Below are 16,122 nucleotides of genomic sequence, written 5' to 3'. Positions count from 1 at the left end.
TAACTAACTACATTTATGATAATAATAAAAGTACAAGTACAGTTTCAAAAGAGCTTTTTTTTTTTTTTTTTTTTTTTGCTATTGGCACATATAGATCTTAATGCTGACGATGGGACAGGAAAGAGCTAGGAGTGGGAAGGAAGCAGCTGTGGCCTTAATTAAGGTACAGCCCCAGCATGTGCCTGGTGGGAAAATGGGAAACCACGGAAAACCATCTTCAGGGCTGCCAACAGTGGGATTCGAACCCACTATCTCCCGAATACTGCCAAAAGAGTTGACATTGCAGAAAATGACATACGGAAAAATTACTGGTAAAATAGGCAGCCCCATTAAGATCCTCTATACTTTACCAGCCACATGGGGACAGATTAAAATGCCCGCACATGGTAGCTGAAGCCATACGATTATTATTATTCACCTCATTTTCTTGGCGCGGCGTAGGCCCAAAAGCCTATACAGTATCATGTTTATACGTATGGGCCATGAAAGCATCAACGGCAAGATTATTATTATTATTATTATTATTATTATTATTATTATTATTATTATTATTTTGAATTCATTGAATAGTTAACACGAGTGTCTGATACAGATACATAGATTCACACCAAGGAAAGGAATATTTATTTGGAAGAATTCTGTAGAATTTAAGTTCAGTTCTATAAAATGAGAAGGAAAAAGAAAGGATATGACAAGAATTGATTTATTCCGTAAGTGCCACGTTGTAGGAGGATTATCCTTAGCTATGATATAACACTCCAACCTCACTCTGTATAATACAACATCACATCAGGTACACTGCTCTTCTATAAGAAAAAAACCTTTTATTTGTCAATTAAAGTTCCTCGAACTCTGTTTCGCTTCGCATCCATCTCCGCTTGTGTCTGCTGGACGACCAACTTCCGTTTGTTCATTCCTTTCCTCTCCAGCTGCTTCTCAATTATTCTTGCATTATTGGCGTAAGAATCTGCCACTTCACGCTGTGAACAAGATGCAAAGATATTTAAACCATTTAAAACTATAGTGTGTACTAATGAAAAAAAAAAAAAAAAACTGTATATCTACGAAGTATCAGATCCCTTCACATGAAAAATTGAAGAATATCTACTCACTAATAAATGTTAAAAATATCAGCTCTACTGTATATTGGTGGAGTCAACACAGATGTTTTACAAGCCTGAGATGGCTGGCCCCTAGCGATGATTAAAAAAATATAATTTGCCTTACATCGCACTGACACAGATAGGTCTTATGGTGACGATGGGAAAGGCCTCGGAGTGGGAAGGAAGCGGCCGTGGCATTAATTAAGGTACAGCCCCAGCATTTTCATGGTGTGAAAATGGGAAACCACGGAAAACTATCTTCATGGCTGCTGACAGTGGGGCTCGAACCCACTACATCCCAGATGCAAGCTCACAGCTGCACGCCCCTAACCACACGGCCAACTTGCCTGGTATTACCTTTAATTGAGAAGCTACCTAATGATGAGATGGCGACCCTGGTCTAGAGAGCCAGGAATAATGGCCGAGAGGACTTGTGACACTGACCAGGTGTCACCTCGTAATCTGCAGGCCTTCGGGCTGAGTAGTGGTCGCTTGGTAGGCAAAGGGCCATTGGGGCTGTAGTTTGGTTTGGTTTAGGAGTGTTTGTAAGATTATAATTGTACATATTTCATTTTTGTGATGTTTAGCCACATTGTTGATGGTTTTCATTCATTCCCGGAATTTCCTTTTCCCGTGTTTTATGTTTTTTCGTGGTCCCTCCAAAAACGAAGAATTGAGGTTCCACTGTAATTATTATAATAACAGAAATGATCATTTAACTGAATGATTTATTTTATTCTCCATTATGCGGAGAACATGATCGTAACATACAGTTGACCAGCTTAAGGAGCACCAAGGCGATCATTGGAAGAAAAAAAAAAAACCAACATAAATGGCAACCTAACGTGTGCCACAGAAAATTCCTCCAAATGCTAACAAATACCAACTCTACTCTTAACCAGTAACAAAAATTATCCTTAAACCACCAGGGGATTTGAACATGATATTCTCACTAAAGAGATTTTAAAACTTGGCTTTTACTTACTGCTTCTATCTCATCCTCTTCTTCATCTATCGTAGATACAGTCACAGAACTGAATTTACCCATATTCTTTGTGTGTTTGGTCACCATAATCTTCTTAGGTTTTTCAACAGCAACTTGATTGTAGATGGTGGTCATGGGTCCTTCTCCAGAGCTCTTTATGACAGCACCTTTCACAATGAAGTTGATGTTGCTCTTGGGGTCATGTTTGTAATACAAAAACAAACCACACCTGTGAATACCCAATCCCTTTAATAACTATGGTACAGCATATACAGGATGATTCTATAGACAATGACCATACCTCAACATTATATGCAGTTCTCAGAACAGAAATGAAAATACAGAACATTCAATTTCGTCCCTAATGAAAAAGCAACAATCTGAATACAACATCGGGGAAATAAATTATGAAGGAACTTGGTAGATGCCACTTGGGCTTGCTACTGGAAACGACATGATGACATGACAACAAACATAAAGGCTGCAGAGCACAAACTGACAAGTCCACTCAAACTGATCTTATCTGTGCATGACATCATCCACTGCTTCATCACTATCCATCCCAAGTGGCTACCTGTCATGGGGAGCAGACACGATAACGTTCCTAAAGTCTTGCTTCATTTAACGAACGTAGGTTTTCGTGGTCCATTGTTGGATGGGCTAGCGAGTGGTTGGCTGTTCCAAGAGCTCTGTATTATCTTAGTGATAAAGTAGTTCATAGTTGTAGAAATTTAGCAAATTTTGTGTGTGTGTGATACATTTAGTTCCACAAATATTGGTGTTTAGTGTTTGTTTGTAGTAACTGCGATTAGTGGTATTTATTTATAATTTTCACATTGAGTAGTTCCGTAGGCGTTCGCTAGATTACAAGCTGTAATTTAGGACTGCGTGAAAGAAGAAATATATCTTTTTTTAAATATTATTATTAAAATATCAGTAGGTTTGTTGATAAAATACTTACAAAGACTGGATATTAAAAAGAGTCGTAACTTCGGCAGCGGTTATATTAGTGCAGGCAATTGACAGGGAATTACAAATAGCAGTTCAACTGTTCCACCTATCACAAAAGTAATTACTTCTTTAAATAACGCGATACTGTTGTAAGTTGTGTTTAAAGAAAGGATTTCAACACAATATACAGTATTTCACTGGCAAAATAGTTAACAGTCGTCGTGTTTTTATTGATTATTGTCGTTCTTCATATTCAAATATTGCATTGTTCGCTACAGTCTTGAACAAAGGGTGTAGTGTACCAAGAAAATTTTTTTTTTTTAAATCAGCTGATTCTTGTATTCCGATCATTTGTAGTTCTGAATAGGCAGTTAAAGTACCCGTAATTTTCATTTCACACCCTCGATCTTTCAGTATTTATGAGCAGTTAGCTAATAATAATCAAGTTCCTGTATCCCAGTAATTGCAATTCAAGTCCCTGGCATAGTTTTGACAGAAGTATTTTTGAAAAATTATCGTAAACATCCTCATATTTTTCAGCATTTAAGAACTTTTATTCTCCGTCCTGCAGAGTAGGGAAAGTAAGAGTAATCCACCATCAGTAATAATCACATAACCACATTTCATTGAGAATTGTAGTGTAGATACGGTATATTAGATAGTATCTTGCCTGTTATATTCGTCTGTCTCTTTGTGTACGGTAAGCCTTTCGATACTTTAGCATTTAACCGAACGGCAAGTTTCATTTCTATTACAGCATAGAAGAATAAAGTAGTACTTATATTAATTCGTCTACGCGTTTAACTTTGTTAGTAATTCTTGAGAAGTACTTGCGTATTTATAACATTAGGCCTAATTGGAATTTTCATTTCTATTTGTGCTTAGTAATAACCTATTGTAATTAGGATACGTCTGAATGTAGTTTAAAAATTATTGTAGTGTATTGTAGTAACTTATTAGAAATTAAAATGCTAATTCTATTATTTTGAGTAGTCTCGCAAATTTCAAACTTTAATTGTAAATTCCATTGCTGTTTGTGCTTAGTAATAACCTGTTGTAATTAGGATACGTCTGATCGTAGTTTAAAATTATTGTAGTGTATTGTAGTATCTGAATGTAGTCTGAGCATAGTTTAAAATTATTGTAGTGTATTATAGTATCTATTAGAAATTAGTGTGTTTATTCTGTTACTGTGAAATATTTGTGTAGTATAGTATCTGTAGTATCTGTGGAATCTGTACTAACTCTTTTACTAGAATTCTGTTGTAGGGGTAGACTTAACTGCAGTTTAGAATTGTGTAATTCTTGTGTATTATTTTCTGTTTTCAGTAATTAACAGCCATTTTTAACCTGTTAGGGTGCTGTAGGAAAAAAAAAAATTGTACAACTAAGTGGTACTGTAGTGTAGTAGTAGCCTATATTAATTACCTTATTGTCGTGTAATCTTTGTGAAATATCTTAGACAATATTTCTTTCTTTTCATTTTTATTTTGCACAGAATAAGTTATCTTTTTTTCCTTTTCTTTTCATTATTCAGTAAAGAATGGATAAGGAGTGCAAGTGTAGGAACTGTGGGTGTGGCCAGGCATTAAGGAGTATGAGGGAGGAGTTGGAGAGTTTGAGGGAGATAATTAGGATTCTCTCAGAGGACAGGAAGGAAAGTAGGCCTTCCTCAAACAATGTACAGGATACAGTAGGTGTAAAAGAGGGATGGGAAGGAAAGGGGGGAATTGTAGAAGACAGGTGATCTAATGTTTTCAGGGGAAGGAGATTGCAGGCCAAGGGTCAGGATCAGAATTCAGGACAGGTGTCTGTGAGAAATCGGTACAAGTCACTGCAGGTACAACAACCGAGGGAAGATGAGGAACAGAGAACTGTTGCTAAGAAGTGTGGAAGTAAGAGGAAGGGAAAAGGTGGGGAAGGGAAATGTGGACTAGTGGATAGGAAAAGACAGGTGGAACAGGGTCATGCGATGGAGAAAAAGGAGGAGGAAGTAGCTTCTGCAGCTGTCAGGGAAGACAGGACTGACCAAGAGGGGACGGGATCAAATAAGGTGGGTAGGGTTGAGGCTCTGGTCATGGTGGATTCCATTGTAAGACATGTGGGGAAAGTGTTTGTAGGAAAGGGAACCAGGGTAGAGTGTTGTCCAGGAATTAGGTTAAGGCAGATGTTGAGGAAAGTAGAAGAGAAGGAGGACGGAAAGGAGAAGGTGGTAGTGTTTCACGTTGGTACTAACAACGCAAGACAAGCAGGTGTAAGTACCAACACAGTTGGCGATGTGTGGGATCTGGTATATGCAGCACAGGTGAAGTTTAAGGAAAGTGACATTGTTATCAGTGGAATACTGCGTAGGAGGGATACTGACTGGAAGGTGATTGGGGATTTAAATGAGACTATGGAGTAGGTATGTTGGAAACTGGGAGTGAGATTTCTAGATCCTAATGGGTGAGTAGGAGATAGGGATCTGCGCTCAGGTGGCCTTCACTTAAACCGCAGTGGTACATATAAGTTACAAAATTTGTATAGATGGGTTATAGGGAGGTATATTCAGGGAAACGGGGTGGCATACGGAGCGGTGATAAGGAAACAGGGAACTGCAAGTAAAGTAGGGATGACATAAAAATGTTAGTGCTGAACTGCAGAAGTATTTTAAAGAAAGAAATAGAATTAAGCAATTTAATAGATATATACTTACCAGATATTATAATAGGAGTTGAATCATGGCTGAGAAATGATATAATGGATGCAGAAATTTTCTCACAGAACAGGAGTATGGCTGAGAAATGATATAATGGATGCAGAAATTTTCTCACAGAACAGGAGTGTGTAAAATAATACAAATATTTATCTGTTTTCCACCTATTCAATACATGAAATGTTTTTGTTGTTAGGATTTTATCCTTGACATTATACTACAGTTGGGACATGTTTCGCTCATCTACCGAGCATCCTCAGCCATTATAATGTCTCAAGGTTAAGTTATAATCTTGTTGTGCTTACAGTTAAATCGTACTTAATTATAGCCTTTACACTAATTAGTGAAACATTTTGCTGAATTGCAGTTATAATATACAATGCATAGATTGGCAGTTTAGTTGTGATTAAATTGACAGTGCCAAAGTTAGAGTGAAAAGCTTGATTCATTAACACTGATGTCTAAAACTCAATGATAACATGACACAATGAGATTCTGGCTAAAAAGTTTCATACATTTCTTCTTTCATTCTAACAGTGAGTGAACAACTGTATGCACTATAACATATTAAAATAGAGTCTTGGCTAAAATTGCAATATCGTCTCAAACTTTCAAAACTTCTGAAGTTTTTGTCTATATACGTGTTAATTTGACTGGTTTTGTACATTAATCCTCATGTGACTTTAACACATTACAGTCATTAATTGATATTAACGGTCGAATATGTCTATCTTGGTAGTTTTTCAAACCATAAACTTAATAATTTATCTGTTTTCCACCTATTCAATACATGAAATGTTTTTGTTGTTAGGATTTTATCCTTGACATTATACTACAGTTGGGACATGTTTCGCTCATCTACCGAGCATCCTCAGCCATTATAATGTCTCAAGGTTAAGTTATAATCTTGTTGTGCTTACAATTAAATCGTACTTAATTATAGCCTTTACACTAATTAGTGAAACATTTTGCTGAATTGCTAGTTGACATTGTAGGGTTAGAAGCTGTTAGGTTTCTTAGGGACTACAGTCGAAACGGACATTCAGCTACGTAAAACATATGCGCTGATGAGATTGCTTCTACTACGTTCATGTGTATTGGTATATCCCTTCGACTATTGCCGAGATGTTTAGCGGTGTCTTGGTAGGTGTGCTAGGTACCAACTGATGAGCCCAATCTAGCACACGGGGGCAAAACACTGGCAACCAGGAATGGGTTAGCTGGAAAATTTATAATGTTCAATAACGGACCATTATATTGGTATTATAAATTTACTCATTCGGGACAAATAATTCAGATTCCCTATGGGAATCAACATCTATAACAAAAACAAACTTGTCAACATGAACCCAGGACTACCCACCGTCAAAGCACAACCCAAAATTCATAAAACCGGAGTTCCTATATGGCCTATTGTAAATTTTAGACCTAGCCCCTTGTACGAAACAACTCAATTCATTCAACAATTTATTAAAAAACCACTTCTCTTTTCAAACAAATCCATCAAGAACACACTTGATCTAATTAAACAATTAAAAAAGTTTAAACTTCAACCATACCATTCAATACATATTTTTGACATTATTAATATGTACACAATAATTAAACCAGAGAAAGTTCTACCTATTATCCTAAACAACTTACGTACGTACAGCCAACTTAGTCAATTAGAAATAAGATGATTTCATGTCCATCCTGAAGATTTTGATTAACAGTAATTATTTCGCATTTGACAAGCTAATCTATAAACAAGCTGGACTAGCCATGGGCTCACCAGCATCTGGCATCCTAGCCGAAATATATTTGGATCTCTTAGAAAATATAAAAGTAGAAAAAAGACGGTAAATTTGATAATATACATTTTTGGTCCAGGTATGAGGATGATACATTCGTTATCACGGGCCATTGCACCACTGACGCATCCACTACTTGAGCACAGCTTAATAACATTAAATTTACAATAGAATCAGAAGTTAATAAAGCCATCAACTATTTAGACCTAACCATCACTAGACTCCCGTTTTCTTTCATTACAAAATTTACAGAAAGCCTACACACACACTGCCACAACTATCAGATAGGATTCCGTACACCCTGCCAACCACAAGCGTGCTACCTACAACAGTTTAGTACACCGTGCTTTTAATATACCGATGTCTAAATCAGACTTAAACGAAGAGCTGAATATTATATGCAATATTGCACTCCACAATGGCTACAACCATAACTTCATAGAACACATAATAAATAAGTTCAGGCACCGACCGCAATCCACTTTAAAGAAAGAAATAGATAAATCCAAAACCTTCTCATCGTTCACCTTCAATCCAAACATTTACAGGGTCACAAACATTTTTAAGAAACATAATGCTAACATTTCTTTCAGAACCAGTAATAGAAACCTTGACATATTGCACAATTCTAACTCAATGTTTCTAACACTTTTGACAAGTTGGGTGTAATAGATTCCACCGTAACAACTGTGATAGCACGTACATTGGACAGACAGGTAGATAGATCCTTTAAGATCAGATACACCGAACATGTAAATGCAATTAAATATAGGAGATTTTCTGCAGTAGGGCAGCAAGTGAATGACTATAAACATCAATTCCAAGGTACCAATAACGATATAGATATTATTGAAATAATCAATAAGGGCCTTATACTCGATCTAACTGAACAATGTTTCATCCTACTGATTCCTCCCCGTCGTGCCCCTGGATAGGTACAGGTACCCAGTACTGAAATGAACGTCAGCTTTTGGTTGCCAGACTATCACTTGTGATCTCTGGCTAATGGTACACGAAACAAACGATACTAGCTCTTTTCAGAGCCAATCTGCAAAGCCCTTGGGAACTGTTCTGAGAGTCCTTCAAATCAACATCGAAGGAATCAGTAGATCTAAAAGTGACTACCTTTCCAAACTGGCATTGGAAAATAATGCTGAAGTAATATGCATTCAGGAAACTCATGCCTCTGATCAATCTCAGCTTCGTTCAAGAGGAAAAATTCCAGGATACAAGTTACTGGGAGCTACTTATCATCAGTCTTATGGAACTGCAACCTTTGTTCGAAATTCTATCGCCTGCTCTTATTTAGTCTCAGCTAATTCTGATGCAGGCATTTTCAACATCACTACAAAAGTTAATGATATATCAATCATAAATATTTATAAACCTCCAGAAATTCAGTGGCCTAACAGTGTTCTTCAAACAATCTTTCACCCATCCATCTATGTGGATGATTTCAATAGTCATCAACTCTGTGCGGTTATATAGTGATCAGTGTGGAGAAAAACTTATAAAGTGGCAGAGCTTTGTAACATGCAACTGATTTTCAATCCAAAAGACAAACGTACATTCAAGTCAGGAAGATGGGACTCAGAAACCAATCCTGACTTGTTCTTTGCTTCATGTGATCATCAGGGATCCAGCTTACCTGTGTTTCGTAAAGTTCTTATGAACTTTCCACATAGTCAACATCAACCTGTCCTTCTGGAAACTGGAATGCAGATTCCTATTATAAGATCTTTTCCACTCCCTCGTTGGAACTTTAGTAAAGCTAGTCGGGAGAGCTATTCGGCTGATCTTGACAGTACCATATGATGGATTCCTCCTGAGGTTAGTAACTACTCTAGGTTTGTGAAAGCTATTCTAACATGTGCTGACGAGCTCCTTCATAAACTAGATGAAGCTAGACGAAGCAGATAGAAGGAAACCATGGATACACTGAACTTCAAACACTCAAGTAGAAAAGCTTGGAGCCTTCTAAAGAAGCTAGGACGAATACCTCACAGTCCCCAGCTGAAACCAGAGGTTTCACCTAATCATACTGCCAGTTGCATTGCCAGTTTGTCCAAATCCAAGCCAGACAAATTACACAAAAGGTTTATAAAAAACGAACTGTTTCATTTGAGAAAGCAGTACACTACTTTTCCAATATTTCTGTTCCTTTTACTAAGTAAGAGCATTTGCTTGTCCTAAATGAATTGAAAATGGAAAATCCCTGGGTTTTGATGGTATACACCCAGAATTTTTGAAGCACTGTGGAAAAAATGTAAGGAACTGGCTAGTGCAGTTTTTCTCAAACATACTCCGAAAAAGTCAACTCCCTTCAGAGTTTAAAAGAACTAAGATACTAGCTATCTTAAAACCTGGTAAACCTACGGATTCTGTCGAAAGCTATAGATCAATTGCCTTAATGAGCATCTGCTTTAAGCTCTTGGAACGCCTTATCTACAATAGAATAAGTCCTCTAATTTTTAAAATCATTCCAATCGAACAGGCTGGTTTTAGACCTCAACGTAGTTGTGAAGATCAGGAGCTTGCTCTGACAACACATATTGAGACAGGTTTTGAAAAGCACTTAAAAGAGTGGAGCAGTGTTTATTGATCTAACAGATGCATATGATACAGTGTGGAGAGAAGGTATTGTGTATAAGTTCTTTAAACTGACAAAGTGTAGTCAAATGTCGCGTCTTATTAACAATATGCTCTCAAATAGAATTATCCAGGTGTTCATGCATATAAATCACAGCAAAATAAAGGTACTTAACAATGGTCTACCTCAAGGATCTGTTCTCTCTCCATTACTGTTTAACCTGTATATTGCACACATACCTGTCACGAGCTCTCGTCAATTTGATTTGCTTATGCCGATGATCTGGCAATAATTAGTCAGCATGTGGATGCTAATGTGATAGAGAGAACTTTAAATGCAGACCTGGATGTTCTGTGCACATACTTCAAAACGTGGTGCTTGAAACCAAGCCCTAGTAAAAAGGAAACCTGCTTCTTCCATTTAAATAATCGGCAAGCAAGTATCACCTTGAAAGTGTCACTTAATGGAAGTCATCTTCCTCACAATGCCAACCCCAAATATCTTGGAGTTGCTATCGACCGAACGCTATCATACAGGAAACATCTAACCAACCTAGCAGCCAAATTAAGGTCACGCAACATCATCCACAAACTTGCTGGCTCCACATGGGGAGCTTCTGCATCTACTTTGCGTACTTCAGCTATGGTGCTGGTGCTTTCCACAGCCGAGTACTGTTCTTCAGTTTGGATCAATAGCTCTCATGCTAAAAGGGTGGACACGGTCCTGAATGAAACAATGCGTGTCATAAGTGGCACAGTAAAATCTACTCCTCTTTTCTGGTTGCCAGTGTATGGAATAGGTGGAACCTCTCTCTTTTTAACATTGTGATTCTCAGTTCAATACGGATCAATTATGAAATTTTTAACTTTAAATGCTAGTGCTCAGCCACATAGAACCTCCTAGAATTAGAAAATTGAATAACTTGCTTAGAGAATACAACAAGATATTAACCAATCCTGATCTCCCGATCCATGTTACGTCAGATTCAGCTGCCTCAAATCAAGGTTTCCTCCTATTCAAACAGCACCGGAACTTGTTAGGAGGGATTTCAATCCAAAAACTGATGGGCAACAAGAGTGGAACAGCATAGCTCCGACTCAATGGCAGACATTGTTCAATTATAAGAATCTTCCAGCTGGCTTTGATTTGCTCTGCAAGACATGGGTAGCCCTCAACAGAGTCCGTACTAACCACGGGAGATGTGGATCAATGATGTTTAAATGGGGTATGAAAGCTTCTCCAGCCTGTGACTGTGGTGCAGTTAAGCAGACTATCGATCATATTGTCACCGTATGCTTTGGAAGGGCATTCGTTGGATCCAGCCAGGACTTTGTGGTGGCTTCTGCTGAGGCCATAAAATGGCTAGAGAATTTACATCTAACTCTTTGAACCCTTTTGATTGCATGATTGTTTTCAATGTTAAAATGTGTATATCTTGTAATTATGTATATAATAGTTTGTGCTTACTGTTAATGTATATTTAATCTTTGTATTGTTTTGTGTACGTTACCATACGCTAATAATAATAATAATACTATAATCCAAACCTTAACGACCTATCTGAAAAGCCCACAATTCTGTTTGACACACTTATCTCAATAATTAATGATCTGAAATTACCAAAAAATCGATTAATTCACAAAATAATACATAACACGCTTGCTTATTATCCCCACCACAGACCCCGCCCTCCCGATCAATGTCCCTCCTCTACTGCGACCTCCCCTTTTTCGACCTAACACGCCCCTCCTCTCCCCACTCTCTCTGACTGCCTGCTGTCTGCCACTTAGCTTATCAGTTCCTCTCTTACTCTTCAACCTTCAACTTGGCACTCGAGGTGAGTTTCTATTTACATATACAGTAATTCCTCCCCGGCATTTGTCTCATCTGTCGTGCAAACACGCGGCTCAATTTTTTCTTGTAGATCTTCGCTAATTGGCTGATGATGACACTTGAAATGTGTTGAAACCGGTCCCAATAAACAGGTTGTAACTACTTTTTAGTTCAACTTACTACGGTGTATTGAAAGGTGGATCCTTCCCTATAATATTGTACACCTTCTTAATTCCAGAGGTTTCCAAGATCCACTCGATAATACTACTCTCGCAAATAACCTTGTCTGTTGTTCTATATTAACTTACAATTCTTAAGTTGCTACTTACACGTACGTAAAAAACCAAGCCATATAATGAACTTACACAGCTTACTTACTGAACTTTTAGGGATACAATAACCTGTGATACAGTGTCGTATCATTAGATTTTAGCTATACAGTGAAAACTCGGAATGCGAGTAACTTGGTCTACGAGTGTTTTGCAAGACGAGCAAACATTTTAAATAAATTGTAACTTGTTAAGTGAATGAGGTTCAGCAATACGAGCGTCATGTGTGCCTACGTTTTCCCCTCCCCTGTTCGTTTGTTGAATGGATGAACGAGATCTTTGGTCCTGTAGTGAAGAAATACCTTTCTGAAAATAATCTGCCGCTTAAAGTCTTGCTGGTTATGGACAATACTCCTGCTTATCCTCCAGGCCTTGAGGACGACTTACTGGAGGAATTCAAGTTCTTTAAGGTTAAGTTCCTTCCTCCCAACACTACTCCAGCCTATGGATCAGCAAGTCATTTTGAACTTCAAGAAGCTATAGAGCGTTCCAACCTTAAATTGCAGTACAGCAGTAATGGGATAACTCCGTCTCTTTCCTTCTCCCGTGTTTTGCGGGTAGCGCTGTCCTACTCTAATGCAGCGGGTTTGCCAAATATCCATAAATCAGAATGTTATAGTTTAAAATGTGTGAATATTGTGTTGTGTACAGAATTTCAAGGCGCATTTGATGCCGTTAACAAAAAAATGTAAAAAAATAATTTAGTGTGAAAATGGCAATATAATGGAAAGTTTCGCCAAATGCAAAATCTTCATTGCATAGAACTTATCATGTCATAACTCCTATTTTCCTAATTTTTTCACTGCTGGTAAAGAAACATTTCAGCTCGATGTAGATAAGTTTATTTTTAAATTTAAAAAATAACAAAATGCAGTTATATGCGTTTATTTTCAGTCATGTTCCGGGAATTTTATGTGCAGGCACGAAAAAGTCAGTCGCTGGCCAGCGCCTTTCCTATTGAATTTACATGGGGGGTCAAAGCGAGGCAAATGGTCTTCAGATATGGAAGTTATTTTTAAAACAATCCCGAAGTTCTTATCTTGCTTAGTTCTTAATTTGTGATAGGAAGAATATATCCTTGAATTTTGGTTTTGCGCGTGACTCGGCTGGCTGGCTGGCTGTCTGGCTGAAGTACGGTAATGATCTCCCAAATATGTGCTTTTAACATTTCCAGACAGTCGCATGCAGTGCAGTGCTCATTTCGTCAGTAGTATGTATAATAGTGATTAAATACATATCAGTGACATATGTACAATTCTTGAGGGCAAGTGTATTTCGTTTGTGTGGTTCGTGAGTTCGTGCTCGTGCGTGGGGATCTAATTTCTAAGAAAAAGTGCAGAAGGATCATGGCGTGGTTGAAGCAAAGCAAACGGTCTTCGGATATGGAAGTTATTTTTAAATCATACCTCAAGTCTTTATCTCGTTATCTCTTAATTTATGACAGGGAGAACGTCTCGTTTGTTTACATTTCACAAGTGACTCGGCTGGCTGAGCTTTTAAATATACTGACAGCCGTGTGCAGTGGTGTTCATTTTATCAGTATTATAAGATTGATTATATAAAGATCAGTGATATATATAATATTTAATGGCATGTGGCCTCCGAGGAGGCCGAGTGCAGGTCTTTCGAGTTGACACCAAATAGGCGACCTGCGCGTCTATAAGAATGTGGCCCTACCTGTGATGAATTCTAATGCTGAAGACGGCACACACACCCAGCTCCCGAGCCATTGGAATTAACCAATGAAGGTTAAAATCCCCGACCCGGGCGAAAATCGAACCCGGGGCCCTCTGGACCAAAGGCCAGCACGTTAATCATTTAAGCCATGGGGCCGGACAAGATCAGTAATAAATGTACAGTTCTTGAGCACAAGTGGATTGTGTTTGTGTAGTCTGTGTGGTTGTCAGTTTGTGCTCTTGCGGGGGGTTCTTAGTTCGAAGAAAAAGTGCAGAAGGATGTACAATGGATCGTCAAATTAAAAAGAAACGTTCCGTAGGTAAACTCAGGGGAAAAGAACGCAATATTATAATGAGTGTCCTGGATTATTTTTTAAAGACTATGACTATGAGCAGCGCAGTCAGTGAAACAGCTAAAGCTACAGGTTGTTCCGAAAGAACAATCTATGCTATAAGGAAGGAACACACACACATGGTCCTTTGCGAACTCCCGCAAAAAAAGCAAAAAAAGAGAAGGACGGCAGAAAAATGCAAGGAAAATTAAATATGATGAAATTGTGCGAATTGGAGTGCGTCGGGTGGTTCACTCTCTTTTATTTGCTAACATAACACCGACATTGAACGTGATTTTGAGTCGGGTAAATGGAGAAGATTCTTTGCCACAATTTTCCAAAACTACGTTGTATCACTTCTTACATGCTATAGGCTTCCGTTATTTAAGACGGGGTAATAAAGCAGCTTTCACTGAAACCGATGAAATTATTAATTGGAGGCACAGATATCTCAAGGGAGATAAAATGTTTGAGGGCACAAAATAAAGCTATAATTTACACAGATGAATCGTGGGTAAATATTGGGCAGACAGTGACAAAGAATGGAAGGATACGACAGTGAAAAGTGCACGGCAGGTCGCCATTGAAGGGGTGAGTTCGGGACTTAGGCCACCGAAAAGCCGAGGACCGTGATTTGCCTTAGTCCACGCGGGTAATGAACATGGTTTTGTTCATAATGCCGAACTAACATTTTTATGCCATAAAAACATAAGACAATTGGGCAAATTACGTGAACAAAGTAAAGAAAAATGAAAGAGATTTGTGGAAAGCAGACGAATTACAGGACGATGTTGACGATGAAAATTTTTTAATACGACTTTCTTCATCGTCCGTATCATCCTCAAGTTCATCTCCCGAAGCCGGTTCATCCAACGCGGGAACATCAGGCCTTGCAGAAAGGATAGAAGGTGTACGTCCAATGTCTGAGAGTAACGCCAGTGATTAAGGTACGTTGTATTTATTTTACCATCCTACAAATATTAATTTATGAATGAAGTTAAAATTACAAAATTACAAACGAAAAATGTGGAACTGTGACGCCCTGTTTGAGTCACACTCGAGCATGATCTTCACGAGTCGATTTCGCAACAGCGCGCTCCATCTACGCTGTACTGCAATTTAAGGTTGGAACGCTCTATATACGCCAAAGGACTATTTCAGCGATGCTTTGAAGTGACCGAAGGAACAAACCTTACCCTCCGAGAGTTTGGGAGAAATCATTTCCCCTTCATGAACTGCCTGAAGATCATCGATAAAGCCTGGGATAGAGTCACCAAGAGAACTCTCGCTTCGGCTTGGAGAAAACTCTGGCCTGACTGTGTTCTTGGACGTGACTTTCAGGGGATTGTTGGTGACAATGAGCTGCCGATTGTTGATGAAATTGTGTCCTTAGGGAAGACTCTGGGGCTGGAGGTGAATGACGTGGATATTCAAGAGCTGGTGGAAGAACATAGCCAGGATCTGACCAACGTACTGATGGACCTGCATCGCGAACAATAGGAGGAGGTTATGGATATCACGTATCGGGAAGAGGAGGAAAAGTGAATGGAATCTCTCACTTCAACTGAGATTCGAGAGAAGTACAAAATGTGGGAAACGGTGCAAAATTTTGTAGAAAAACACCACCCGAATAAGGCTGTAGCAGTGCGAGCGATGAATCATTTCAGTGACGATGCGATGTCACATTTTCGTGAAATCCTCAAAAAGAGGCATAAGCAACAGTCATTGAACAGGTTCCTCATTAAAGTTGCACGAAAAGAAAACAATTCCAGTGAGCCAACAGATAGCTGTGATTCCGTTAGTGAAATTTGTGCTACACAGTAACTCTTCTCATG

At 38.4% G+C, this 16,122-nt stretch overlaps 1 protein-coding gene across 1 annotated transcript in view; it reads right to left on the bottom strand.

Moving 5' to 3' along the window:
• Window positions 1-687: 687 nt before the first annotated feature.
• LOC136857454 (STING ER exit protein) overlaps window positions 688-16,122 on the bottom strand; it is a 37,316-nt gene continuing 21,881 nt past the window's right edge. The window contains exons 3-4 of the mRNA XM_067136124.2: window positions 2,089-2,317; window positions 688-980 (exon numbers count right to left, since the gene is read on the bottom strand). Coding sequence (XP_066992225.2) covers window positions 825-980; window positions 2,089-2,317 — 385 coding nt within the window. The 3' untranslated portion in view covers window positions 688-824. The remainder of the gene's footprint in view (window positions 981-2,088; window positions 2,318-16,122) is intronic.

This window comes from Anabrus simplex, chromosome 1 (assembly GCF_040414725.1).
Source record: "Anabrus simplex isolate iqAnaSimp1 chromosome 1, ASM4041472v1, whole genome shotgun sequence".
Classification (NCBI taxonomy): domain Eukaryota; kingdom Metazoa; phylum Arthropoda; class Insecta; order Orthoptera; family Tettigoniidae; genus Anabrus; species Anabrus simplex.
The sequence above is the reverse complement of the archived record's forward strand: the minus strand, read 5'-3'. Positions and strand labels throughout refer to the sequence as shown.